Below are 25,643 nucleotides of genomic sequence, written 5' to 3' on the forward strand. Positions count from 1 at the left end.
ACCCCAGGCCTGGCTCCAGTGTGGGACCCCGGCTCCGCCATACCGGGCGACGTCTCGGTCCTTGATCTTTCACTGGTCATGGAGGTTCTGAGCTGCCCTTAGTCTGACTCCTCACCTAGGACCTGTTTACCTTGGGACACCCTACAGGGAGCACAAAGCCCCCGACATCATAGCTCCTAGGATCATCCGGGTACGCAAACTCCCCCACCACGATAAGGTGGCAGCTAGAGGGGAGATAAACAATGAATGATTTTTTTTTTGTAATTATTCTGAATAATATTTTTATTATCTTTTTATTTATGTATTTATTCATTTTATTCTGTGTACGAGAAGGCAGCAGCCTCAGTCTGTCAAGTGGAATAAGTTAACACCAAGGTTTCAAATGTGCAAAATACGATCAGCACACACTAAATTTCCATTTGCCCTTGAAAAATTGTGTTTTGTGTCGGTCTGAAATGATCAGTCGAGTAATTCGAATAATTTGATTACAAAAATGTTCAAGGCAAATTCCTCGAGTCTTTGTTTGACGTTGTAGTACATATACCAGGCCTATGTGTGGTGCTGTAACCCTCCCACAAAAAACAGAAGAAGACCATAGAGTATGTGCATAACTAATGTACAAGTTTACAAAGCTGTACATTGCGTAAAATAAAGCCTTTTAAGAGAAAGAGTCCGTGCTGATCGTCTGAAACGGACTTATTGCACATTTAAAGTGAACCAGTGTGTTTGTATATTAAAAAAAAAATGGTTTGTTACACTGGCCGTTTTTCACCTCCGCAGATGAAGCAAAAAGACGCGCACTTTAAATGAATCATGTTTAACTGTCCAAAAAAAAAATACCTATATTCAGATTTGATGAGTTTTTCTCAACAGGCTGTACAGTTAATTTACAAGTGCAGCTTTTGTGGAAACGCTGCACTCCACAGCCGCTTTTCAAAGGCTGTATTTTTTGCAAGTATCCACAGAAAACATTGTTTTTGTGCAAATATTTGTTCATTTTGAAATGGATGCCTGCAACATGTTTCAAAAAAGCTGGGACAGTGGTGTGTTTACCACTGTGTTACATCACCTTTCCTTCTAACAACACTCAATAAGCGTTTGGGAACTGAGGACACTAATTGTTGAAGCTTTGTAGGTGGAATTCTTTCCCATTCTTGCTTGATGTACGACTTCAGTTGTTCAACAGTCCGGGGTCTCCGTTGTCGTATTTTGTGCTTCATAATGCGCCACACATTTTCAATGGACGACAGGTCTGGACTGCAGGCAGACCAGTCTAGTACCCGCACTCTTTTACTACGAAGCCACGCTGTTGTAACACGTGCAGAATGTGGCTTGGCGTTGTCTTACTGAAATGAGCAGGGACGTATCTGAAAAAAGACGTTGCTTGGATGGCAGCATGTGTTGCTCCAAAACCTGGATGTACCTTTCAGCATTGATCGTGCCATCACAGATGTGTAAGTTGTCTATGCCATGGGCACTAACACACCCCCATACCATCACAGATGCTGGCTTTTGAACTTGGCGCTGGTAACAATCTCGATGGTTCTTTTCTTCTTTTGTCCGGAGGACACTACGTCCATGATTTCCAAAAACAATTTGAAATGTGGACTCATCAGACCACAGCACACTTTTCCACTTTGTGTCTGTCCATTTCAAATGAGCTCGGGCCTAGAGAAGGTGGCGGCGTTTCTGGATGTTGATGATGTATGACTTTCGCTTTGCATGGTAGAGTTTTAACTTGCACTTGTAGATGTAGGGACGAACTGTGTTAACTGACAATGGTTTTCTGAAGTGTTCCTGAGCCCACTCGGTAAGATCCTTTACACAATGATGTCGGTTTTTAATGCAGTGCCACCTGAGGGAATCATTGTTCATTTTCGGCCTTGCCGCATACGTGTAGGAAGTTCTCCAGATTCTCTGAATCTTCTGATTATATTATGGACTGTTGATGATGGAATCCCTAAATTCCTTGCAATTGAATGTTGAGAAACATTCTTTTTAAACTGTTGGACTATTTTTTCACCCAGTTCTTCACAAAGTGATGATCCTCACCCCATCTTTGCTTGTGAACAGCTGAGCCTTTTGGGGATGCTCCTTTTATACCCAATCATGACACTCACGTGTTTCCAATTAACCTGTTCACCTGTGGAATGTTCCAAACAGCTGTTCTTTGAGCATTCATCAACTTTCCCAGTCTTTTGTTGGCCGCCCCAGCTTTTTTGAATCGTGTTGCAGGTATCCAGGCATCAGAACAACAACGTAACAGTCATGTGTTGTGTTTTGTGTTTTTTCCAGACTCAGGTTATCTTCTTGCCGTGTGGTCATGTGTGCTGTTGCCAGGTCTGCAGCGATGCTCTTCTGAACTGCCCACTGTGCCGCGGCAGCATTTCCCAGCGTGTGCGTCTGTATCACAGCTAGAAGCAGCACAGCAGCATGCAAGTCTGTCACCATCACCGCTAATTATTTATGCATGACTGTCCTCCTGCTGTGAATTATACCGTATTATCCAAATGTGGAGAAAAAAAGTAAAAACAATCCATTTTATTCATGTAGCACTTTACATAGCACATACAAGATAAATGATAAAGTCCAAGGCAGTCACAAGGATGAAGGCAAAGAGAAATCAGAAATATATGAAAGTGTATTTTAATGCCTTGTTCTCACTCGCACAGAGATGAACCTGGAAGCTCGCGCTTTTGAACCCTTGTCCATATCTTAGAAAACCTTTGAGGCTCTTGGGGTGTTGCCCAGGGTGAAACAGAATGTTCTTTTATTGTGTCATTATTGATGGGGTTTCCAAGATGTTACAGATGTTCCTTTTTTCTGTTTGAACTTGGACATAGTTTGTAATTATACCTTGGACTCGGGCTCATACAGATACATCATGGCATGATACAGGGTGTGATACTTAAATAGACATGTAATAAGATATTTATCACATATTACAACAAAAATAAAGAACAAGAACCATATAATTATCATCAACTCCATTTGTCAAGTTCCACCAGAGAAAGAACAAGGAACTTTCTCTTCTCCTTCTTGGTTCCACTCAGCCATTCAGTGAACAAGTTCACTTCACTCTCTGTTTTCCTGGTGGTGATCTTGTTCTTATGTCTCTCAATAAAGTCGTGAGTGTCCTTGTCACTAACTTCTAGATGTCTCTCAACCTTCAGTATGAGACTCAAGTTGTAGAATTCTCCCTGCCAGGGAGGCGAAAACTCTCACCTTGATCAGACATCTTGGTTGAATGACATGATCTGGATCCTGTACCAGGATCCCGCACTTGTCACCAGGGTAACACAAAGTGGGGGTGTGTCATTGGTGGGGCTGAGAAATGGGGGCTCCTGATTGGATGAAAAGCGGGGCGATACAAAACCTGGTATTTTCAATGCCTTTTTTTTGTATCGCTCTGTGTTAAGATTTGTATCACCCTGATTTTATTGCCACAGTTTCCAGAGCAGTAAAATTGATAGGAAAAGTGTATAATTTATCAGCCCTATTTTTCTTGTATGTCATGAGGGCTGGTTTACGAGTATAGGGCAGATTTTTATTATAATATGTAATAATCCCTTGTATTTCTTTTGAGCCTGTAATGAGCCATATAGGCCGGGACATTCCTGGGTTGCCTTCTGGAAGCACTACGACTAAGGGCCTTGTTACACCTTGATGATTTAGCCACCATATGCTGACTGTATTAAAAATGCTGGCATATGTGGGCGTACATCTAATAGGTTATGCAACTGTCACACCTTGACAATTTAGTTCAGCATATGCTGACCACCCCGGGGTTGGGCTCGGTACTGCACGGTGTGGTGCGGGTCGGAACAGTTATTCTGGCATGGTTTGCATTTCCACTGGCAGCAGAACCCTATTGTTTGGCAGGTGGAACACTTAAATATTGACAAGCACGTCATCGACTGCACATACGCTGTCGCACATAATCTCTTCTCCACACTGAGGCAAAACAGAGTAATTTAACATTATTTTATTTTTGTCTTGGATCATGGGATTTATTTTCATTGCGTGCAGACTGCTGATGAGTCGACTGATGGCAGGGGTAAACGCTGCCATGAATGAATGAAGTGATGTGACTCTTTCAGTGCCAGTCATGGTCTGATCCGTCCCCCATGTCTGATCAGTCAGACAGGGGATGGATCAGACTGCAAGTCCGGCATCCTCAGGCTGAGAAATGCACCTGAAGCAGAGAAACCACTGAGGGATTTACTTTAAAACGCTACATTTCTTCAGCCACAAGGAAATAAAGTGTTTTGAGACATTGTTTTCCAAAATCAGGACACTTTATGTGGATATGTTTTCATCAGGCTGTGATGATGAATCCAACTGAAATGACATAACAGGTAAGATTAAGACTTTATATTTACTCCGTTTGTGAATAGTTTTAATATTTGTTTGCATGAGGACTGCAGCTTTCAGCCAATCATTGGACAGCATTAATGGAAGTATTTCTACTTATGAGTAAATTACAAGAATCGTGTGTCAACACGATTCTTTAACTTACGTACAACATATGTCCTGCATGTGCGGGACATAAGTCATATACGGTATGAGTCATACGCTGCATATGTTCGCTTCGCTCTCAGACTGCAGGCTTACTTGTAGTTCCTAGGGTTTTTAAGAGTAGAATGGGAGGCAGAGCCTTCAGCTTTCAGGCTCCTCTCCTGTGGAACCAGCTCCCAATTCAGATCAGGGAGACAGACACCCTCTCTACTTTTAAGATTAGGCTTAAAACTTTCCTTTTTGCTAAAGCTTATAGTTAGGGCTGGATCAGGTGACCCTGAACCATCCCTTAGTTATGCTGCTATAGACTTAGACTGCTGGGGGGTTCCCATGATGCACTGAGTGTTTCTTTCTCTTTTTGCTCTGTATGCACCACTCTGCATTTAATCATTAGTGATTGACCTCTGCTCTCTTCCACAGCATGTCTTTTTCCTGGTTCTCTCCCTCAGCCCCAACCAGTCCCAGCAGAAGACTGCCCCTCCTTGAGCCTGGTTCTGCTGGAGGTTTCTTCCTGTTAAAAGGAAGTTTTTCCTTCCCACTGTCGCCAAGTGCTTGCTCACAGGGGGTCGTTTTGACCGTTGGGGTTTTTCTGTAATTATTGTATGGCTTTTGCCTTGCAATATAAAGCGCCTTGGGGCAACTGTTGTGATTTGGTGCTATATAAATAAAATTGATTTGATTTGATATGTTGAAAATATTGATCATGCTCAAAATTTTTCGAGGTATTATGATGATATATCAGCTTACTTCAATGTGCTCTTAAAAACTTACCCATAACTTATTAGACATATGCCAGCGTTTTTAATAAGGTTGGTATACGCTGGCTGAATATTCAAGGTGTGACAGGGGTGTAATCTATGGTTGTTTTTGCACACATGGAACAAATCTGGTGCATTACATCATTAAACCGAGTATTCTGTCACGTTCATGGGTACCCACGATCTTCACGTGCCAGTTTGTCACCGTTATAGATCATGAAGCTCCTGGATTCATTTCCATGAAAGTGAGAACGGGACTTAAAGACGTGTGGCAGAGTTCCCCAGAAAGGCAAAGTCTCAGGGCGAAGGTGAAACCATCACTCATTTCAAAGTCTTAATGTGTTTAACAAAGCTTTGACAGGTGACTGTGCCACGAATACTTCACGTCTGTATGTGCGGTGGTGTGTACCTGTGAAATAAAAGATACATCCACTGAAGGAAGACTAATCCGTGGCTGACAGGAGCACTGTCCTCGTCTTGCTGGTGGTTTGATACTAGTTCTTCTAGAAGCTTACAGATATAAAATGAATATATCATTGTTGGTTTCGGAGCTGTCTCTGGACCTTACGTCTGTACTTATGTGAATATATGATTAACACGAGTCTGGATTCTCAGTCATCCAGGTCAAGTCAAAAGCAGCTGTACTTTGTTTGGCCTTTAACCCTCTGGGGTGCAAGGGCATTTTCTCAATTTTACCGTATCTTCAGTAATTCAGTGAGAGGTAAACCCACATTCCTCCAGCTGGGGCGCCCATGCCAGACTTCTGAGATCATCATTCAGCGCACGGTCTCAGTTTGGAAGCAACAGTTACATTTCTGTGCCGTTAGCTGCGCCGCTCCAAGCGTTTGTATTACTGAGAGAATTGATAATGTGTCTGTGCGTGTTTTCATGGCTCGTAAACTTCTGAAGTCTTTTGGACTGCTCCCAGTGTGGATAAAACAAACTGTGAATGGTGTGCAAAATGAATCCAAGCCCAGTGACGGGTGGATCTGCAGGACCAGCCCACGTCCACCAGTCCACGATGAAACAGACTGAACATCCACAGGATTTCTGGAAATCAAGCCACATCTGGGAAAATTCAGTTTGCATTTTGATGATTTCCTTTATATTTATTGCATTTTATTTTGTCAAACTTTTCAATAGTAACACTTGTGGCTTTAACACACACAAAATGGGTAGTTTGTTTTTTTAAACATTGATCAGTTTGTGTGTGTTGTCAGAACAGCCGTCGTCTGACTGAATGTGCCTTCTTCAGTTCCTTACAGGTGGAAGTTTCCTGTGTTTCTGTTCTTTTCTTCGTTTTTCTCTGAACTTGATGGAATAATTTATCTGCACAGAAACACAACTTTATGATAAAATTGATCATAAGATTGTTGTCCTGTGTTTGCTGTTTTGTGTTTTTCCTCCATTTCCTCATCTCACACCGTCAGACGCTCGTGTTCGGGTTCCGTCGATGGACGAACACGCATCCTTCTCGTTTCCTGGCTCCACTAACACTGTTAGACGCTTTCAAGTGCTCTTAACTTTCAGGCTTCACCATGTTTGTTTGACTTTAATATACACACACTTGCATGTAAATGATCTTTGTCTCTGTGCGTCTGAATCTATTCAAGATCAACTGTAAATAAATTTCGTGTGTCCTGGATTGTGTGTCTGCTGTGATGATTGCGTTGCACTTTCAGGGTTCTTGTGCGATCATCCAGGATCAAAAGAAACACTGTTTGGATGACAGGACTGTTTATTATGTTGTCTGGTGCTGCACTTCATCATATCCATGAAACCACAGAACTGCCTTGGGTTCTGGATGGGAACCACCCAGGCAGGCAACTGGGCCATCCTGACATCTCTAAAGTAACATCTGTCTGCCGCAGCCAGGTGAAATGTGGGCGTGTCCTCAGCCTTCTCCATCCACTGGGGTCCTGAACACTCATACATGTGTGCTAGATCAAACGCAGAGAAACACACCACACAGTCAAATTATCGAAGCCAATCCTCCGTCACAATGCAAGTGATCCTCCTCACTTCTAAGTGACCACTTGTTTGACACAAAGTCATGGCAGCGATACCCAAGGATCCTCCATAGAGACCTTCAACCAAAGATATCCAGTCAATGTCTTCAGTCACGAGTTGGTGTCAACCGTACAATGAGACAGGCAGCACCAGGAACCTAAAGACTTGGACCTTCATTCTGCAAAGACCAGCCTTCCCAAACATCTCTGTCCAGCAACCTCATAAGTCCATAAGCTCTGCCCAGGCACCCCTCTATCTCAAAGGCTGAGGACCCAGAGACATGCACATCGCTGCCGAGATAAATGAAAGTCTCTACAAGTTCAACACCACAGATACCCTCCTGATGGCTGAGTCCAAGAAGTCATTAAAAGCCTGGCTCTTAGTCTTGATCCAAGACAGTCACAAACCCAGACACTCAAAAGTACAAAGAGTTTAAATTCTTCTGTTTTTCTATGTATCTAACACAGAATTCAACAATAAGAACAATGCCATTGTACTTCCCATGGTCACATCTTGGGACAGTGAGATTTCGTGGTTGTCTTCCTCCGGGAATCTTTGGGATGCTCGTCAAGGGGACCATCGAGGAAAATGTATATAGTTGTGCATTTATGAACCTGCTGATGGAGTGTGTACTCTTAGCATTTCACAAAGATAGAATTTGGTGCAAATAATTTATATTTACAAACAAAATGCAAGAAAGTAAATGGAGTAATGATATCAAGGCTTCAACACGTCAGTGAACCTCCCACATTGTTTTACCAACAGCTTCATGACTTGAAGGTCGTGTAGCACAATATCTGTGGACGTGTAACAGCACGCAACATTATACAGACCACGCTTTTACGTTTCTTTTTTCCTACAGGACAAATAAAAATGTTGTCAAATGTGCTCCTATGATGTCTGGTAAATGTGTAAGTATACATTAGGGGAACTGCACAGAGTTTGGAAATATGGTTACATTCCATCTCAGCAATTCCAATACAGCTTCAAATCATAAGTCATACACCAAGGTGAAGTCTTCTGACAGGTTCTTACAACATGTTTGGTTGCCCATAGCTGCTAGCTCTCACAGAGATGCAAGTGTTTTATGACAGTGGAGTCTTGGCAGCACCAGTGAATCAAAGCAGATATGGGTTCAAGCCTATTGAAAAAGACAACATGGTTGAGCTGAACTCTTTCTGGAGGTGCATTCCTTTTAAGCCGAGACAAGGGCCTTTGATTGAAATAAAGAAGAATACCAATTCTAGATTTAAGTGTATGTACAAAGTTTCATAAGGAAATATGATGACATCATGTCCTGTGAATCTGGCCAACAAGACGTAACATCTCTGGATAACTGCTCCACGCTCATCTGCCGACACAGAGGGTGTGACTGGAGCAAAGAACTTTACCGATCTCAGGAGAAAACGGTGAATTTTTAACCGTGTTCACTGCAGTATGACTGTAGGGATATTATTTGTTTGTACAAGGTCCAGAAAGCCATCATCAGTCTGGAGAGTGATTAGTCATGTGGTGCTGACAACATATAGACTGAGCATCCCTAAAATATTCTGGCATACGTACATCTGTTGTTGCTGTCACACTGAGAGGTTTTCTGGTACACCGTGTTGGTGTCAATCATCAAAGGTAAAGCAGGCTGGATTAGAAGCAAAGACAACTGCAGACCCACAGATGGTTCTGGAGATCATCCTGTAGTCACTGCTGGAGGTTTAATTGGACACCAGGTGGATTTTAAGCCTGAGCACAGCACTGAATTAAATGGATATTTCTGTGATTTACAGATGCCTCCAAGACATTTTCCCGTATCAAACATTCCAAATTTTTCTTAAATGAGTGTGTACCTGGTTACACTGTTAGACTTCAGACTGAGTAGTACAGACTTCAGAGGTGTTAGTTTGGTGGGGTGATACTGAGACAGTAAAGGTAGACAATGATGGTGGAATTCTTTCAGTGTGTATACGTATATGGATGATTTGGTCTTTCTGTGTGGAGTTTGATTGTTCTCCCCGTGTTTGCGTGGGTTCCCTCCGGGTTCTCTGGTTTCCTCCCACATCCAAAGGCATGCAGGTTAGGTGGATTGGAAACTTTAAATTGACTTTAAATTGTTTGTCTGTATGTGACCCTGCGACAGTCTGGTGTCCTGTCCAGGGTGCACCCTGGATCACACCCTATGACTGCTGGGATAGGCTCCAGCCCCCCATGACCCTTAATTGGAGTAAGCGGTTGAAGGTGAATGAGTGAGTGAAATTGGGCACTGCAGTCTTGTTTAAGGGTGGGCACTAAAGGGGTAAAATAGGACGCATATGACGTAATTTCTCTACTGGGGGACAAACCACAGCATTTTCAATGGGTTTTTGGGCAAATTTCACACGAACAAAGTAAAAATTATTTTTTCAAACTTTAAAGAAAGACAACAGCTATTTTCCCACTCAGCAGAGAAGAAACCAATTTTTAAAACACTAAAACCTGAGATCAACATGTGACTGTCCGTATGAAGAGTTCAAATGCAAAACCCAGTATCTCCAAAACCATAAATTTTTAGCTGAGGCCAACATGTACTTGGCTGTTAAGGGGACCATCGGTGTGCAAAAGATGAAAGAATTTGAACAAAATGTTTTCATTTTATTGATGAAAGTGTGTGCATTTCCAAATACGGTTTCCTTTACATCTCCATTTTCAACTGCATTTTTCTCCATTTAAAAAAAAATACTTACTGGATTTTGCATCTGAACTCTTCGCATGTGTTCAGCTGACAGCGTATTTTGCAGAATAAAAAGTCTAAATTCCCACGTTTGTTTGAAATCGTGAATGTGGCATCAGTGCAAGAACCAATTCCAGTTAATCTGTGTGGACAGTCAGTTAAACAAGTTCAAACTGTGCAGTTTTTGGGTGTCTGGGTGGATTGTAAATTGACCTTTGGTCATCATATCCAGAGAGTCGTCACAAGGTGTGAAAAGGCAGCAACTATAATGAGATGTCTGGCAGGAAGTAGCTGGAGAGCGAGCATGAAGTGTCTGAAGTAAATCTGCTGTAATAAGATCTTGTCTCATATACAGATCAGCTGCAAAATCTCATCTCCAAAAGCTTGATGTGATACAAGCTCAGGCCCTTGAAGTGTGTGTGTCCCAGCTGTTCAGGATGAGGCTGGAGAATTACCTTTGACCTTGAGGCATTTTCAGTTATCTATGAGGTATTGGGCAAATTTATAGTGTCACCTCTCCCACAATGCAGTACTTCACCCGAGACTGTGAAATGGCTTATTACATGACCAGCTTGGAGGCATGTAGTTACATATTTAAAGGGAACAAAGTTATTTAAGAGTAAAGTACAGTGTAATCTCCCCCACCTTTTCTTCCCTCCCTTCTCCAACACGCGTCAGACTCCATTAACACTACTCACCCAAACAGTAGGTGGCGGTAATGCACCGTGTTAGTTTGCAAACCGCCAATAAACTCGACAGCAGAAGAAGACGACAAGAACGAAGCAGAAGAAAAGAAGAAGAAGAAGCGACAGCGCAAGAACCAATCACAACGCGGAAACAGACGTTTGCGTAAAGTGCATGTACGGTTAAGATTCAGGTCGTTTGCTAACAAGTAGTTCTGGTAAGTGTTTTTATTTATGTGTTATTTAGTTCTTAATTATAGGAGATATGTGGGATTTATAGAATGCTTAAACACTAACTTCAGAATCAGAAATGCCTTTATTCACCAGGAATACAAGGAGTTTGACTCTGGTTTGAGCTGTACTGTACACCAAACACTAAATAATTCACTGTAAAAATGTGCAATAAAAATGTGTGCAAAGGTGGTTGTACATGAGATAATTAGTGAGTTTTATCGCAGGTTAAATAAGCCATCTCGCGGTTCTAAGTGTGCCTGTCTGGGAAAGAATAGGCGCACTTCCAGGTCAAGGGTCACAGGTACCAAACAACACTTTGGTCTCCAGGGAGAGTTATTCCCCAGTGGCGTTATTCCCATGCTCTGCGGGTCACGGGAATAACGCCACTGGATTGCTAGTTGGCATTGTTTCTGGTCAGAACCTCCGACTTTCGTTCTTGATTAATGAAAACATTCTTGGCAAATGCTTTCCCTTTTGTCCATCTTGCACCGGTCTAAGAATTTCACCTCTAGCGGCACAATGCGAATGCCCCCAGCCATCCATCTTAATCATGGCCCCAGTTCACAGAAGAAAACCCACAAAATGGAACCGGAGTCCTATTCCATTATTCCTAGCTGGGTTATCCAGGCGACTGCGCCTGCTTTGAACACTCTCATTTTTTCAAAGTAAACACTTCAGACCCCACGGAATACTCAGCTAAGAGCATTAAGGGGGCGCAGAGAGATGGGCTGGGACAGACATCAGATTGCGAGATCCAACTACGAGCTTTTTAACTGCAGCAACTTTAAAATATTCTATTGGAGCTGGAATTACAGCAGCTGCTGGCAACAGGCAGACGTAAAATACTGATAAACAGAGAGAGAAATTACTTGGATTTAAAAGGCTGCTCACACGCATTGGCTGTGTTTGGTGATAGTGAACTCAGACCTCTCCCACAATGCAGTGCGTCACTCGAGATTCTGATATGGTTAATTGTTCATCAGTGTGATGGACTGTGGAAAGAAACTGTTCCTGTGTCTGGTTGTTTTGACGTACAGAGCTCTGTAATGTGACCAGAGGGGAGAAGTTTAAACAGTGTGTTTCCAGGGTGTGAGGGGTCTGCAGAGACATTGCCAGCTCACTTCTTGGTCCTGGATGGAGGGCAGGCTGCCTCCGAGAGATATTTTTCTGCAGACCTGGCAGTTCTTTCCAGCTAACTTGCCAATAACTTGCCAGCTCCTTTAAAGAAAACAACTCAGAAAAAAATAAAAAAGAAAGAGGAACATCTGCAGACAGATGATGAAGTGATGAAAATAGTTTGTCTGGGTGATGAAACTGAGAGTTTTTCAGCCTGTTTGTTAAATTAATGATATTTACAGACAGTCATTAGTGGTTTCTCCAGAAGCCTTCAGGGCTCCTTCAGAACCCCCTCGGTGCTCTTTCAGAACCCCCTCGGTGCGCCTTCATGGCTCCTTCAGATTTATCTGTGTGTATTTACTCACTTTTCTTTCTTGCACAGTTGCTCAGTTTTTGAGAGCTGTATTTTACGCTACAGTACTTTACTGTTTGTATTTCTTAATTATTGATGTAAATGAAGTTTAAAAGACACATTTGGTGACTTACTTGATGAATACACTTGTTGGTGCCTTCCTCACCTACCTTAGCAGGTAGCTGTAGCTTTAGGCCAGGGGCAGATGTCGTCAGGTGGTGTCCAACCTTCACTGGGTGTTTCGGCCCTGAACCACAACACCCTCCAGTTGGTGGGCCCGCAGTGAGTGGCCAGGTCACTGCCCATCTGCCCCCGGCTTCCAGCTTTCCTCCCTTTTACTCCAGATCCAGCATGAGGCACATTCTGCCTCCTCCCCCATCCGGCGAGCCGCTTGCTTTTTACTCTGCTCGTCCATCCATATGGCAGAAAGAAGGCTCCGTGTGGACTTTGCTGGGAAGCCCCTACACCCTATCTCTACAGGGAAAACCCATGCCTGCCAGCCCCTGTCTCGGCATTCTTGGGCCAGAGGTTGGTATTTTGCAGCCTTCCTGTCGTGGGCCTCCTCGCAGCCCTCTTCCCATGGCACTGTCAGCTCGACCAGGATTATCTTCTGGTCTCTTGCCGACCACAGCACTATGTCAGGGCGGAGGGATGTTTGCACCACCTCTGGAAATTGCAAACTCCTCCCTAGATCCACCCTCATCTCCCACCAGCTTGCGGCATGAAGTATGCTGGGACTTTTCCCTTTGGTGGTCTGTACAGGCCTGGCTCCTTCCTTAAGAAAGGTGATCGCTCTTCCTGCAGTTGTGTGAACTGGTCTCTTCTTGACTCTCTCCCGCTCTATGGTGTCAGCCAGTGAGAGGAGAACTTTGTCGTGGCGCCATCTATACCTCCCCTGGGTTAAAGATTTTGTGCACCCAGAGAGTATGTGGGCCAGGGTCCCCTTCTGGCTGCACAACTTGCAAAGTGGATCCTCTCTTAGCCCCCATGTGTGCAGATGTACTGGGGAGGGGAGGGTGTCATAGACCGACCGCAAGAGGAAGGAGATGCGGTATGGCTCCATTTGCCACAGCTCCCTCCACGTGACTTTGTGCCTGGGCAAATCCCATTTTGTCCAGGCCCCCTGGGATCCTTGCTGCACTGCTCTGGCTACTCGCTTCTCCTCCTCCCTGCTCCTCACTTCTGCCTGCACCATGCCTCGCCTGGTTCTCATGTTTGCGCCTCCCCAGGTTTGAAATTGTGCAGAGCCGAGACCTTGTCGGTGGACGCATATGTCCTGCAACTTCAGCGAACCGGCAGCCTGTTCCACAGCTGTGTTGGCAGACCATTTGCGTCCAGACCTGGTTGTAATGCCAGCTTGTTTGATGAGGTCGTCGTTGGAATTCCTCAGGCTTAGGACGACCCTGCATTTTGCCACCTTGTACTCCTCAACAACTGATGACAGGGGTTGTTGCAGCTGACCAGACTGGATGTAAAGGCCCACTGCTGAGAAGCTTGGGGGAATTCCCAGCCACCTCTGCAGATGCTTGTTGGTCTTCCTCTCAATGACCTCGATGGTAGTCATGGGAAACTCATAGACCGTGAATAGCCAAAGTAGCCTGGGCAAGAGGCCGTGTTGATACAGCCAGGTCTTGAACTTGCCCGGGAGTAAAGACTTGTCTATCTTCTTCAGCCATTCCTCGGTCTGCTTCACAGCCTCAGAAACATTGGCGCCATCCATCAGCGACGCGTTGAACCATTTTCCCAGGCATTTTATTGGGCTGCCCTCGATGAATGGAATGACCTCACCCTGGACTTTGAGGCTAAACTTGCTGGTGACTCTGCCCTTCTTAATGACCATGCTCCTGGACTTCCTGGCTTTAAACAGCATACCTGCCCAGGTGGCGACACTGCCCAAGGTTTCCAGCACCCATCTTGCTTGGACGTGCGTCACAGTTGTTACAGTGATGTCGTCCATGAACGCTCGCAGCACTGGCTGCACAACACCGGATTCCAATTTGGGGCCCCGGGTTATGCCCTCTGCTGCGGATAGCAATAAGTTAATTCCCATAATGAACAAGATGGGGGAGATGGTGCACCCTGTTGGAATCCTCTTTTGGAGGTCCAGCCAGCTGGTGGTAAAGAGCGCTGATGAAAACCTGACTCGGAATCCCGCAAGGTAGTTGTTAATCAAGCCTCGGATTGCCATAGGGATGTAATAATGGTCAAGCCCTTCTTGGATGAGGACATGTGGAATTGACCCATAAGCGTTGGCAAGGTCTAGCCAGACGACTGTTAGGTCGCTTTTCTTCTGCCTTGCTTCTTGAATCAATTGACTGATCATCGAGGTGTGTTCCAGAGAGCCCGAATAGCCTGGGATGCCACCTTTCTGGATGGATGTGTTGATATATTGGTTCTGTGTCATCCATCCATCCATCCATTTTCTTCCGCTTTATCCGGAGTCCAGTCGCAGGGGCAGCAGCTCAAGCAAAGCCTCCCAGACCTCCCGATCCACACACACCTCCCCCAGCTCCTCCGGGGGAACCCCAAGGCGTTCCCAAGCCAGCCGAGAGATGTAATCCTTCCAGCGTGTCCTGGGTCTTCTCCGGGGCCTCCTCCCAATGGGATGTGCCCGGAACACCTCTCCAGCGAGGCGTCCAGGGGGCATCCAGAAAAGATACCCGAGCCACCTCAACTGACTCCTTTCGACGTGCAGGAGCAGCGGCTCGACTCCGAGCTCCTCCCGAGTGACCATGCTCCTCACCCTATCTCTAAGGGAGCGCCCAGCCACCCTGCGGAGGAAACTCATCTCGGCCGCTTGTACCCGCGATCTCGTTCTTTCGGTCATGAGCCAAATCTCATGACCATAGGTAAGGATCGGAACGTAGATCGATCAGTAAATCGAGAGCTTTGCCCCCCTACTCAGCTCTCTCTTCACCACGACGGTCCGATACAGCGACCGCATCACTGCACCGATCCGTCTAACGAGCTCACGCTCCATCCGTCCCTCACTCGTGAACAAGACCCCGAGATACTTAAACTCCTCCACTTGAGGCAAGGACACAGACAGATGAGTGGATGAGTGGCCTCTACTGGTGGTTGGCTCTCACTGCGGTATTGTATCACTTCCTGTTCCGGAGCACAGCGGTGTTTTGCTGCATCTGTTAGCTGTTTAATCTGCGTAGTTAGATTGATCTAGTTAACTAGATAACGATTTGTTTCACAGTGTAATCTTCACGTACCTTAACTAAAGCACTCCCTCTGCTGAATCACCTCTAAATTATTTACACATTATTCACTTTGTGTGTTTTTAGGAATCTACTAGCTTAGCGCAGCTACTAGCTCTTAGCCGGTTTAGCATGGCGGCTTCTCCTGTCTCTCCCGCACTTTTCTGCTCTGGGTGTGAAATGTTTAGTTATTCCTCGGCCTCCTTTAGCAGTAATGGTACTTGTAATAAGTGTAGCTTATTCGTAGCTTTGGAGGCCAGGCTGGGCGAATTGGAGACTCGGCTCCGCACCTTGGAAAATCCTACAGCTAGCCAGGCCCCTGTAGTCGGTGCGGACCAAGGTAGCTTAGCCGCCATTAGTTCCCCTCCGGCAGATCCCGAGCAGCCGGGAAAGCAGGCCGACTGGGTGACCGTGAGGAGGGAGCGTAGTCCTAAACAGAAGCCCCGTGTACACCGCCAACCCGTTCACATCTCTAACCGTTTATCCCCACTCGGCGACACACCCACCGAGGAACAAACTCTGGTTATTGACGACTCTGTTTTGAGAAATGTGAAGTTATCGACACCAGCAACCATAGTCAATTGTCTTCCGGGGGCCAGAGCAGGCGACATTGAAGGAAATTTGAAACTGCTGGCTAAGGCTACGCGTAAATTTGGTAAGATTGTAATTCACGTCGGCAGTAATGACACCCGGTTACGCCAATCGGAGGTCACTAAAATTAACATTGAATCAGTGTGTAACTTTGCAAAAACAATGTCGGACTCTGTAGTTTTCTCTGTGCCCTTCCCCAATCTGACCGGGAGTGACATGTTTAGCCACATGTTCTCCCTGAATTGGTCGCTGTCTGAGTGGTGTCCAAAAAATGAGGTGGGCTTCATAGATAATTGGCAAAGCTTCTGGGGAAAACCTGGTCTTGTTAGGAGAGACGGCATCCATCCCACTTTGGATGGAGCAGCTCTCATTTCTAGAAATCTGGCCAATTTTCTTAAATCCTCCAAACCGTGACTATCCAGGGTTGGGACCAGGAAGCAGAGTTGTAGTCTTACACACCTCTCTGCAGCTTCTCTCCCCCTGCCATCCCCTCATTACCCCATCCCCGTAGAGACGGTGCCTGCTCCCAATAACCAGCAAAAATCTATTTAAGCATAAAAATTCAAAAAGAAAAAATAATATAGCACCTTCAACTGCACCACAGACTAAAACAGTTAAATGTGGTCTATTAAACATTAGATCTCTCTCTTCTAAGTCCCTGTTAGTAAATGATATAATAATTGATCAAATATTGATTTATTCTGCCTTACAGAAACCTGGTTACAGCAGGATGAATATGTTAGTTTAAATTAGTCAACACCCCCGAGTCACACTAACTGCCAGAACGCTCGTAGCATGGGCCGAGGCGGAGGATTAGCAGCAATCTTCCACTCCAGCTTATTAATTAATCAAAAACCCAGACAGAGCTTTAATTCATTTGAAAGTTTGACTCTTAGTCTTGTCCATCCAAATTGGAAGTCCCAAAAACCAGTTTTATTTGTTGTTATCTATCGTCCACCTGGTCGTTACTGTGAGTTTCTCTGTGAATTTTCGGACCTTTTGTCTGACTTATAGTGGGCGATTTTAACATCCACACAGATGCTGAGAATGACAGCCTCAACACTGCATTTAATCTATTGTTAGACTCGATTGGCTTTGCTCAAAATGTAAATGAGTCCACCCACCACTTTAATCATACCTTAGATCTTGTTTTGACTTATGGTATGGAAATTGAAGATTTAACAGTATTCCCTGAAAACCCCCTTCTGTCTGATAATTTCTTAATAACATTTACATTTACTCTGATGGACTACCCAGCAGTGGGGAATAAGTTTCACTACAGTAGAAGTCTTTCAGAAAGCTCTGTAACTAGGTTTAAGGATATGATTCCTTCTTTATGTTCTCCAATGCCATATACCAACACAGGGCAGAGTAGCTACCTAAACTCTGTGAGTGAGATAGATTATCTCGTCAATAGTTTTATATCCTCATTGAGGACAACTTTGGATGCTGTAGCTCCTCTGAAAAAGAGATCCTTAAATCAGAAGTGCCTGACTCCGTGGTATAACTCACAAACTCACAGCTTAAAGCAGATAACTCGTAAGCTGGAGAGGAAATGGCGTCTCACTAATTTAGAAGATCTTCACTTAGCCTGGAAAAAGAGTCTGTTGCTCTATAAAAAAGCCCTCCGTAAATCTAGGACATCTTACTACTCATCAGTAATTGAAGAAAATAAGAACAACCCCAGGTTTCTTTTCAGCACTGTAGCCAGGCTTACAAAGAGTCAGAGCTCTATTGAGCCGAGTATTCCTTTAACTTTAACTAGCAATGACTTCATGACTTTCTTTGGTAATAAAATTTTAACTATTAGAAAAAAAATTACTCATAACCATCCCAAAGACATATCGTTCTCTTTGGCTGCTTTCAGTGATGCTGGTATTTGGTTAGACTCTTTCTCTCCGGTTGTTCTGTCTGAGTTATTTTCATTAGTTACTTCCTCCAAACCATCAACATGTTTATTAGACCCCATTCCTACCAGGGTGCTCAAGGAAGCCCTACCATTAATCTTAAATATGATCAATCTATCTTTATTAGTTGGCTATGTACCACAGGCTTTTAAGGTGGCAGTAATTAAACCATTACTTAAAAAGCTATCACTTGACCCAGCTATCTTAGCTAATTATAGGCCAAGGTTACAAATGATCTTCTTATGGCCTCAGACAGTGGACTCATCTCTTTGCTTGTTCTGTTAGACCTCAGTGCTGCTTTTGATACTGTTGACCATAAAATTTTATTACAGAGATTAGAGCATGCCATAGGTATCAAAGGCACTGCGCAGATTTTGTTCATGTAAATGGGGAATCTTCTTCACAGACTAAGGTTAATTATGGAGTTCCACAAGGTTCTGTGCTAGGACCAATTTTATTCACTTTATACATGTTTCTCTTAGGCAGTATTATTAGACAACATTGCTTAAATTTTCATTGTTACGCAGATGATACTCAGCTTTATCTATCCATGAAGCCAGAGGACACACACCAATTAACTAAACTGCAGGATTGTCTTACAGACATAAAGACATGGATGACCTCTAATTTCCTGCTTTTAAACTCAGATAAAACTGAAGTTATTGTGCTTGGCCCCACAAATCTTAGAAACATGGTGTCTAACCAGATCCTTACTCTGGATGGCATTACCCTGACCTCTAGTAATACTGTGAGAAATCTTGGAGTCATTTTTGATCAGGATATGTCATTCAATGCGCATATTAAACAAATATGTAGGACTGCTTTTTTGCATTTGCGCAATATCTCTAAAATTAGAAAGGTCTTGTCTCAGAGTGATGCTGAAAAACTAATTCATGCATTTATTTCCTCTAGGCTGGACTATTGTAATTCATTATTATCAGGTTGTCCTAAAAGTTTCCTGAAAAGCCTTCAGTTAATTCAAAATGCTGCAGGTAGAGTACTGACTGGGACTAGAAGGAGAGAGCATATCTCACCCATATTGGCCTCTCTTCATTGGCTTCCTGTTAATTCTAGAATAGAATTTAAAATTCTTCTTCTTACTTATAAGGTTTTGAATAATCAGGTCCCATCTTATCTTAGGGACCTCATAGTACCATATCACCCCAATAGAGCGCTTCGCTCTTAGACTGCAGGCTTACTTGTAGTTCCTAGGGTTTGTAAGAGTAGAATGGGAGTCAGAGCCTTCAGCTTTCAGGCTCCTCTCCTGTGGAACCAGCTCCCAATTCGGATCAGGGAGACAGACACCCTCTCTACTTTTAAGATTAGGCTTAAAACTTTCCTTTTTGCTAAAGCTTATAGTTAGGGCTGGATCAGGTGACCCTGAACCATCCCTTAGTTATGCTGCTATAGACTTAGACTGCTGGGGGGTTCCCATGATGCACTGAGTGTTTCTTTCTCTTTTTGCTCTGTATGCACCACTCTGCATTTAATCATTAGTGCTTGATCTCTGCTCCCCTCCACAGCATGTCTTTTTCCTGGTTCTCTCCCCTCAGCCCCAACCAGTCCCAGCAGAAGACTGCCCCTCCCTGAGCCTGGTTCTGCTGGAGGTTTCTTCCTGTTAAAAGGGAGTTTTTCCTTCCCACTGTCGCCAAGTGCTTGCTCACACGGGGTCGTTTTGACCGTTGTGGTTTTTCTGTAATTATTGTATGGCTTTGCCTTGCAATATAAAGCGCCTTTGGGCAACTGTTTGTTGTGATTTGGCGCTATATAAATGAAATTGATTTGATTTGGTTTTTTTTTCCTAATATTCTGATTATTTAAAAAAAATGGTTGCATTTAATTCTGAACATTTTAAATTTATGTAAAATAATTCTGACCAGTTTCATGTATAAATGAATGGGTTTATTTTCTCTTGTTCCTTTGACATTATGAAGTGTTTTTCTTCAGCTGGATACTTTTTTTTTTTGTAGCAATGATGTCAAAGCCGACGCTGCTGATCCTGTACGGGAGTCAGACTGGGACGGCCCAGGACACGGCTGAGCGGATCGCTCGACAGGCGCAGAGGCGGCTGCTGAAAGTCCACGTGTCGTCTCTGGATGAGTACAGCGTGGTTAGTGTGATGTTGCACAGTAATAATAGACTATTAGCTTGTGTCTTCATAGCTGGAGGCTAGCAGCCGATCAGTGAGACTCCAGCAGCTTTTAATTAGACTGTTTTAATGTCCAAAAGGATTTTACTGAGACGCGGTGCTGACCAGGTCTTTCCCGTCTTTAAACAGGCTAACCTGATCTCAGAGTCGCTGGTTGTTTTTGTGTGCGCCACCGCTGGCCAGGGGGACCCTCCTGACAACATGAAGGTAATGAAATCATAATATCTCTAAGCAAATATGTGACTTCATACAGAACATGTTAACTGAGACAGCAACCTGCAAATAATGAAACTCCACCATCCATGCATGCAGGATTATATCACGTGCACAAACCTGCAACAGGACTATTTAAAGAGCTGATAAAAATCAAAAGTCCTCATGTTTTTATTTCAGTCATGGAAATTTAGATTTTTTTTTTTATGCGTAAGTAGACCTGAAAATGAACCAGAATGCATATGAGATTTAATTTTTTTTGTGGGGTAGAACTCCTAGACCCCTGCCAGGGGCTACAGGCCTTGTCAAAAACTTTCAGGTGTTTTTTTTGTTTTTTTTTCCCCATGACCCATGTTCTTCACTGTTGTTTAGTCTTTGTAACACTGAAGGTCAGCAATCTCTGTCAGTCTGAGTTATTTTCACAAAACTGCCTCAAGTAACATCCAGTATTTTATTTGTCCATCTTGCTTAATTTTGGAATTTAAAAGTCCTTGTGGTACACACCACAAGCTGAGAGCTTCCTGCATAACAACACTGTTAATGTCTCGATGTTGCTGTGAGTCAGGAATCCATGTCTGCCTGATGAGTTCTTCTGTCTAAACTGCATTAAGTAACAATGTGTTATCCAACACACATTTATTTGTCCATCTGGCTTTTTTTTTTTTTTTAGAATTTAAAAGTCCTCATGTTAAGTAACATCACAGGCTGCTGTGTTCCTGTACATTGTTAAACTCAGACTCAGGGAAACGATGAGTTACAAAGACATGTGCAACTTCCATTTCCTGAAATGCAGGATATATATTGTATATGTATATTGTCAGTTTTCCTGGTGTGTGTCTGAGATGTTGGCCAGAATGGTGCAGTTGTTAAACAGTAACTCCACCAGCAGCTGTAATTGTTATAATGTATGTTAGCAGGCATAGAAAAACTTCAGAACTCTTCAGCCGTGGTTAAATTTCCTGCTATAAAAAATGTTGTTCTCTGTGGAAGAAAGATATTGATAAACGTTTTTGTCTGTATCTGCTTTTGTGAAGACCTTCTGGAGGTTTCTGTTCAAGAAGTCTTTACCTCTTGGCTCTCTGTGTCAGCTGGACTGTGCCGTACTGGGCCTGGGCGACTCGTCCTATCCTAAGTCAGTCAGTCCTCGTGGTCACCTTACTTCCAAACATTTCATTCACTGAGACACTGAACATTTCCCATCTGTAGGTTCAATTTTGTGGCCAAGAAGCTCCATAAGCGCCTGATGCAGTTGGGTGCCAGTGTGCTGTTACCTGTTGGACTGGCAGATGGCCAACATGATCTGGGGTAAGGAACTGGTCAAGCTTCAGCAAACATGGGGTAATAAGAACCAGTCCTGTTTAAAGTCATGTGTTTATGCCTTCAGAATATCCTAAATTCTTGGTGGCAAAAAAGGGCCCCTTCATACATAGTGCGAAGTTTGGTCGAAGTGCGCATGAAGCAGGAATTATATGCAAAACGTGTAGGCATATAATTGGAAATACCTGCCTCCAACGCCTCGTACACCTGTTGCTACAACTATTTGCGCACACCAGCAGCTGAAAGACAGTGTGCGCTGTGTGAACCCATCGCACCCTCTCGCGGCAGGTGTCGGCCAAATTCCAGGTGACACACACGAACATCTAACGCCGCTCGCATAGCACTTAGAAAATGTGTGGCCAGTCACACACTCTTGGCACGACAACAGACTGCAGATGATCACTGTCATACTCGCAGTGAAATCTGTCTAAGTTCTCCATGAGTGTGACTTTGCAAACACACACACTGACACATGGGTATGTGCGCTCCACTGACAGGACGTGTGGCTTACAACAGAAGCAGCGGTAATGATCTGTTGTTCTGGACATCCCAGCTGGACAACACCAACTCTGTTTGGACAGACATGGACTAACAACTGTCCACTGTGAGGCGCATGTGTCTGATTGCTGTACTTACGTGGACATAAATAAAAACATATCGCCATGGCGACAAGCTGGAGTGAGCGAGCACACGCACGGAGCGGACATTGACAGCCTGCCAGGTTGAAACGGATCATCAGATCAGAACGCACAACGGGCGATCTGACTGTCACGTCACCCACGTGAACTCTGTTCCACATGACGCAGTGTCTGTGCTGCGGTGCGCCATCCACAAGACACGCATGTCGGACAGAACACGCACTGGGGCGACTGAACGCACCGGACCAGTAGATGTGGACATCAGAGCACACTGCTTCTCATTCATGTCATTTCTTGACTGTATGTCTGTGACCATGGGTCATCTACAGAGGAACAGACGGATCATATTTGTATTGCTCACTTGATAAATAAGGTGTGTGATTTCATTTTTTTTTTTTTTTTTTGTAATACTTCCATGTCCTTCCTGATATGAGGCAGATTCCCGCAGCTTTCAAAGAACAGCTCCGTAGCTCAGTGGTAAAATTTCTGACTGGCATTCAGAGCTTTTGGAAGGCACAGGTTTGAGTCCTGTGGGTGGTATGTTTTTTTTTTTTTTAATTTATTCCGCATAAGTGGTGCACCTCGCACTGTTCCTGCTCGACAGACACCTTTGCATGCACGAACTCTCACCGGGATCGTGCACACCTGCCCGTCGGCACGATGTTTCGTGGTGCGCTAATTCCAACTGTCTCGCACTGTTTCGCCTTATTTGACCAAACTTGGCACGATTTGTTAACAGGTCCCTTAACAAGGTCCTGAAAACCTTCTACAGAGATTTGGGTCAGAATGAAGATAGAGATTCATCAGAGGGGGTGATTTACCTGTGTAGCCTCTATTTCCTGTTCTTAGCTGATTAACGATTAAGACTAATAAGAGAATTACAATCACAGCAGATTTTATGGCCAGATTTTGCTGTCATTGTAATTCTGTTACTGTCGAATTGTCTGGAAATGATACCCATGGTTTTCTGCTGCTGTGACACATCTGCTTCACGCTTTGACGTGATGTGTGTTCATGGATGTTATTCTTTGTACTGTGGTAGTAGCGAGCAGTCGTTTGGTGTCTTTCTGTCAGTTTAAACAAGTCTGGGTATTGTGACTTCTGAACACAACAAAGCTACTCTCTGGTTTCTGGTTGTTTCTGAATCTTCTTCAGAACTGTTTCTATAGACACAAGACATGGTTTTATGTTAAGGTCTTAGTAGATCAGCAGTTTATGGAAAACTCAACACTGACATCCAGTTCCTGTTCAAAGACTGTTTTTGATGTTCAGTGTTGTGTTGGCCGTGGTGATGATGGGCCACATGAATGGAACCAAACAAACACTGGAATTTTTGTCCAGATGATGTTGACTGGATTTTTTATTAATTTAGACAACATTGGTCAACAAATAACAAGCATGAACTGTAAATCAAATTGTCCACATGTTGGTATCTACCTGAGAGGTACTGAAGAAAAGCTCTTCAGGGTTCTGAGTACACGTTGAAGGAGCCACTATGCCTTAATCTGATCTCCTGAGGATATTTGTTGTACAGTTGTTGATTAGCAAACTGTTGATGTTGCCTGTTTACCTTTAATTGTAGTAACAATGTATCTGTGGTGACTAAATAGCTCAGCAGGTTTTATGTGCACTTAGATGTAGCTTCAGATTCAGGAGTGTAGTCGTTTGCTTGCACATCGATCATACACCAGACATCAGGGTTTGTTGCACAGTCGTGAGTGTTTTTTGTGATTATTAAACAGGCCGGACGCTGTGATTGACCTGTGGCTAAAGTCATTCTGGGAGAAAGTCTTGGATCTGTACCCATCGTTGGCAGATGTGGTTCCACTCAGAGACGATGAATTGTAAGAATCCATCTCATCTGATTCTGTTAGAAGGAAAAAATAAAATTTGTAACATCTCAAACTTAATTATTCTGACTGTGTCTCTAAAACCTAAATTAAGTTAAGCAAACTGGATTGAAGAATGGATTTGACTTCATTTCTTGTTCTCATGGCAGACTGCCACCAAAATACACTTTTCACTTTCTGGGTGGTGTGACCGAAAAGACGGAGGACAGAATGAGGATTCCGGTAGGACAGACTGCACCATCCCACCCCTTTCCTTCAAGACTGGTGTCCAATAGCAGAGTAACAGATTCCTCCCATTTTCAAGACGTGAGGCTTATTGAGTTTGACATCACAGGGTCCAACATCAAGTAGGTAACCTCCAGATGTTCCACAAGAGAATTACACTCTGCCGTGTTAAAATAAACTAGTGTGTTGCCCGTGGGGATCCACAGGCTCTAGATTGGGTAGTGTTTATAAAATAGGTAAGTGACATTTTTCAAGGGTGGTAATAAATTATGCAAAGTTTCAGGCATGTGAAAATTGCACATTTTTGCATATTTACGCATTTTTAATTTATGCCAAAGTGTTTCATATGTGAATCAGTCTGTTTTTAAGGTGCACATTAGATGCTTATACAGTACTTCTGTAAATGGGTGCAAAATGCCGTAAAGCGGTCAAACTTTAAAAAAAAAAAAAACACCTTGCTTTGTCGTGGCACTGAAATGCAGTCCAAAAAAAAAAAAGTCAAAATCTGCAGAAAGACAGTAGAAAGGGATGAAACTAGTGATTTGGATGCCAGGAACATTGACAGAGAAGCAGGCATCAGGTACCGTGGGACTGGACGTCGTGTGAGATCCAGGTGAGCTGCTCTCTGCTTCTTTCTTCAGTACGTTAGTGTTTAAAGGACATGTTACACGTTATTTAATGTCCCGCTTAGCAACACAACATCAAAGTATTCATGATCGTAAGTCTGTCCGTGCACATGTGGAAATAATTAGTGGTCGCTGGTGTATTTTATTGCTAATTATTAGTGACGGAGAAACCAAAGTGTTTTGAACCACTGAATCAATATGAAGCAATTGTGTTGCAATGGTTGTACAAAATGATGAGGATTTGGGGGCTTCAAAGGTTTTTAATTTAAACACAAGACCATTCCAGTGATGTTAGGTTTAAGTCTGTTTCTTTTCTTTGTTACTGCCTCTCCAGTTTTGGAGACATCCGTCTCACACGGCACAGATGTTATTGGTGTATGTGATAGATTTTGTCCAGCTTGTAAAGACTTGGACAGACAGCTGCCTCCATCCTCCCTTTCTCTTGCAAATTTACTGCAGAAAATGGTTTTGGGGAGCATTAGCATGGCTAAAACCCTTCAGCTTAGCCCCCACAGACCCCCCTACCAAGGCCCTCTTGACCCCCGGGCA

The 25,643-nt window shown here is 43.7% G+C and overlaps 2 protein-coding genes across 4 annotated transcripts in view; both read left to right on the top strand.

The window, feature by feature from the left end:
* The window catches only part of lrsam1 (leucine rich repeat and sterile alpha motif containing 1), a 104,779-nt gene extending 100,067 nt beyond the window's left edge, over nt 1–4,712 (top strand). For both annotated transcript variants that reach the window (XM_034192427.1, XM_034192428.1), the window contains exon 25: nt 2,296–4,712. In XM_034192427.1, the coding sequence (XP_034048318.1) occupies nt 2,296–2,418 (123 nt within the window). In that variant the 3' untranslated portion in view covers nt 2,419–4,712. The remainder of the gene's footprint in view (nt 1–2,295) is intronic.
* Nucleotides 4,713–10,756: 6,044 nt separating this feature from the next.
* ndor1 (NADPH dependent diflavin oxidoreductase 1) overlaps nt 10,757–25,643 on the top strand; it is a 57,478-nt gene continuing 42,591 nt past the window's right edge. The window contains exons 1-7 of one of the 2 annotated variants that reach the window (XM_034192012.1): nt 10,757–10,888; nt 20,047–20,186; nt 20,355–20,432; nt 21,473–21,570; nt 21,645–21,743; nt 24,136–24,237; nt 24,393–24,590. In XM_034192012.1, the coding sequence (XP_034047903.1) occupies nt 20,049–20,186; nt 20,355–20,432; nt 21,473–21,570; nt 21,645–21,743; nt 24,136–24,237; nt 24,393–24,590 (713 nt within the window). In that variant the 5' untranslated portion in view covers nt 10,757–10,888; nt 20,047–20,048. Of the gene's footprint in view, nt 10,889–20,046; nt 20,187–20,354; nt 20,433–21,472; nt 21,571–21,644; nt 21,744–24,135; nt 24,238–24,392; nt 24,591–25,643 lie in introns of those variants that run through there. The other variant, XM_034192013.1, reaches the window with a different exon arrangement.

This window comes from Thalassophryne amazonica, chromosome 17 (assembly GCF_902500255.1).
Source record: "Thalassophryne amazonica chromosome 17, fThaAma1.1, whole genome shotgun sequence".
Taxonomy (NCBI): Eukaryota; Metazoa; Chordata; class Actinopteri; order Batrachoidiformes; family Batrachoididae; genus Thalassophryne; species Thalassophryne amazonica.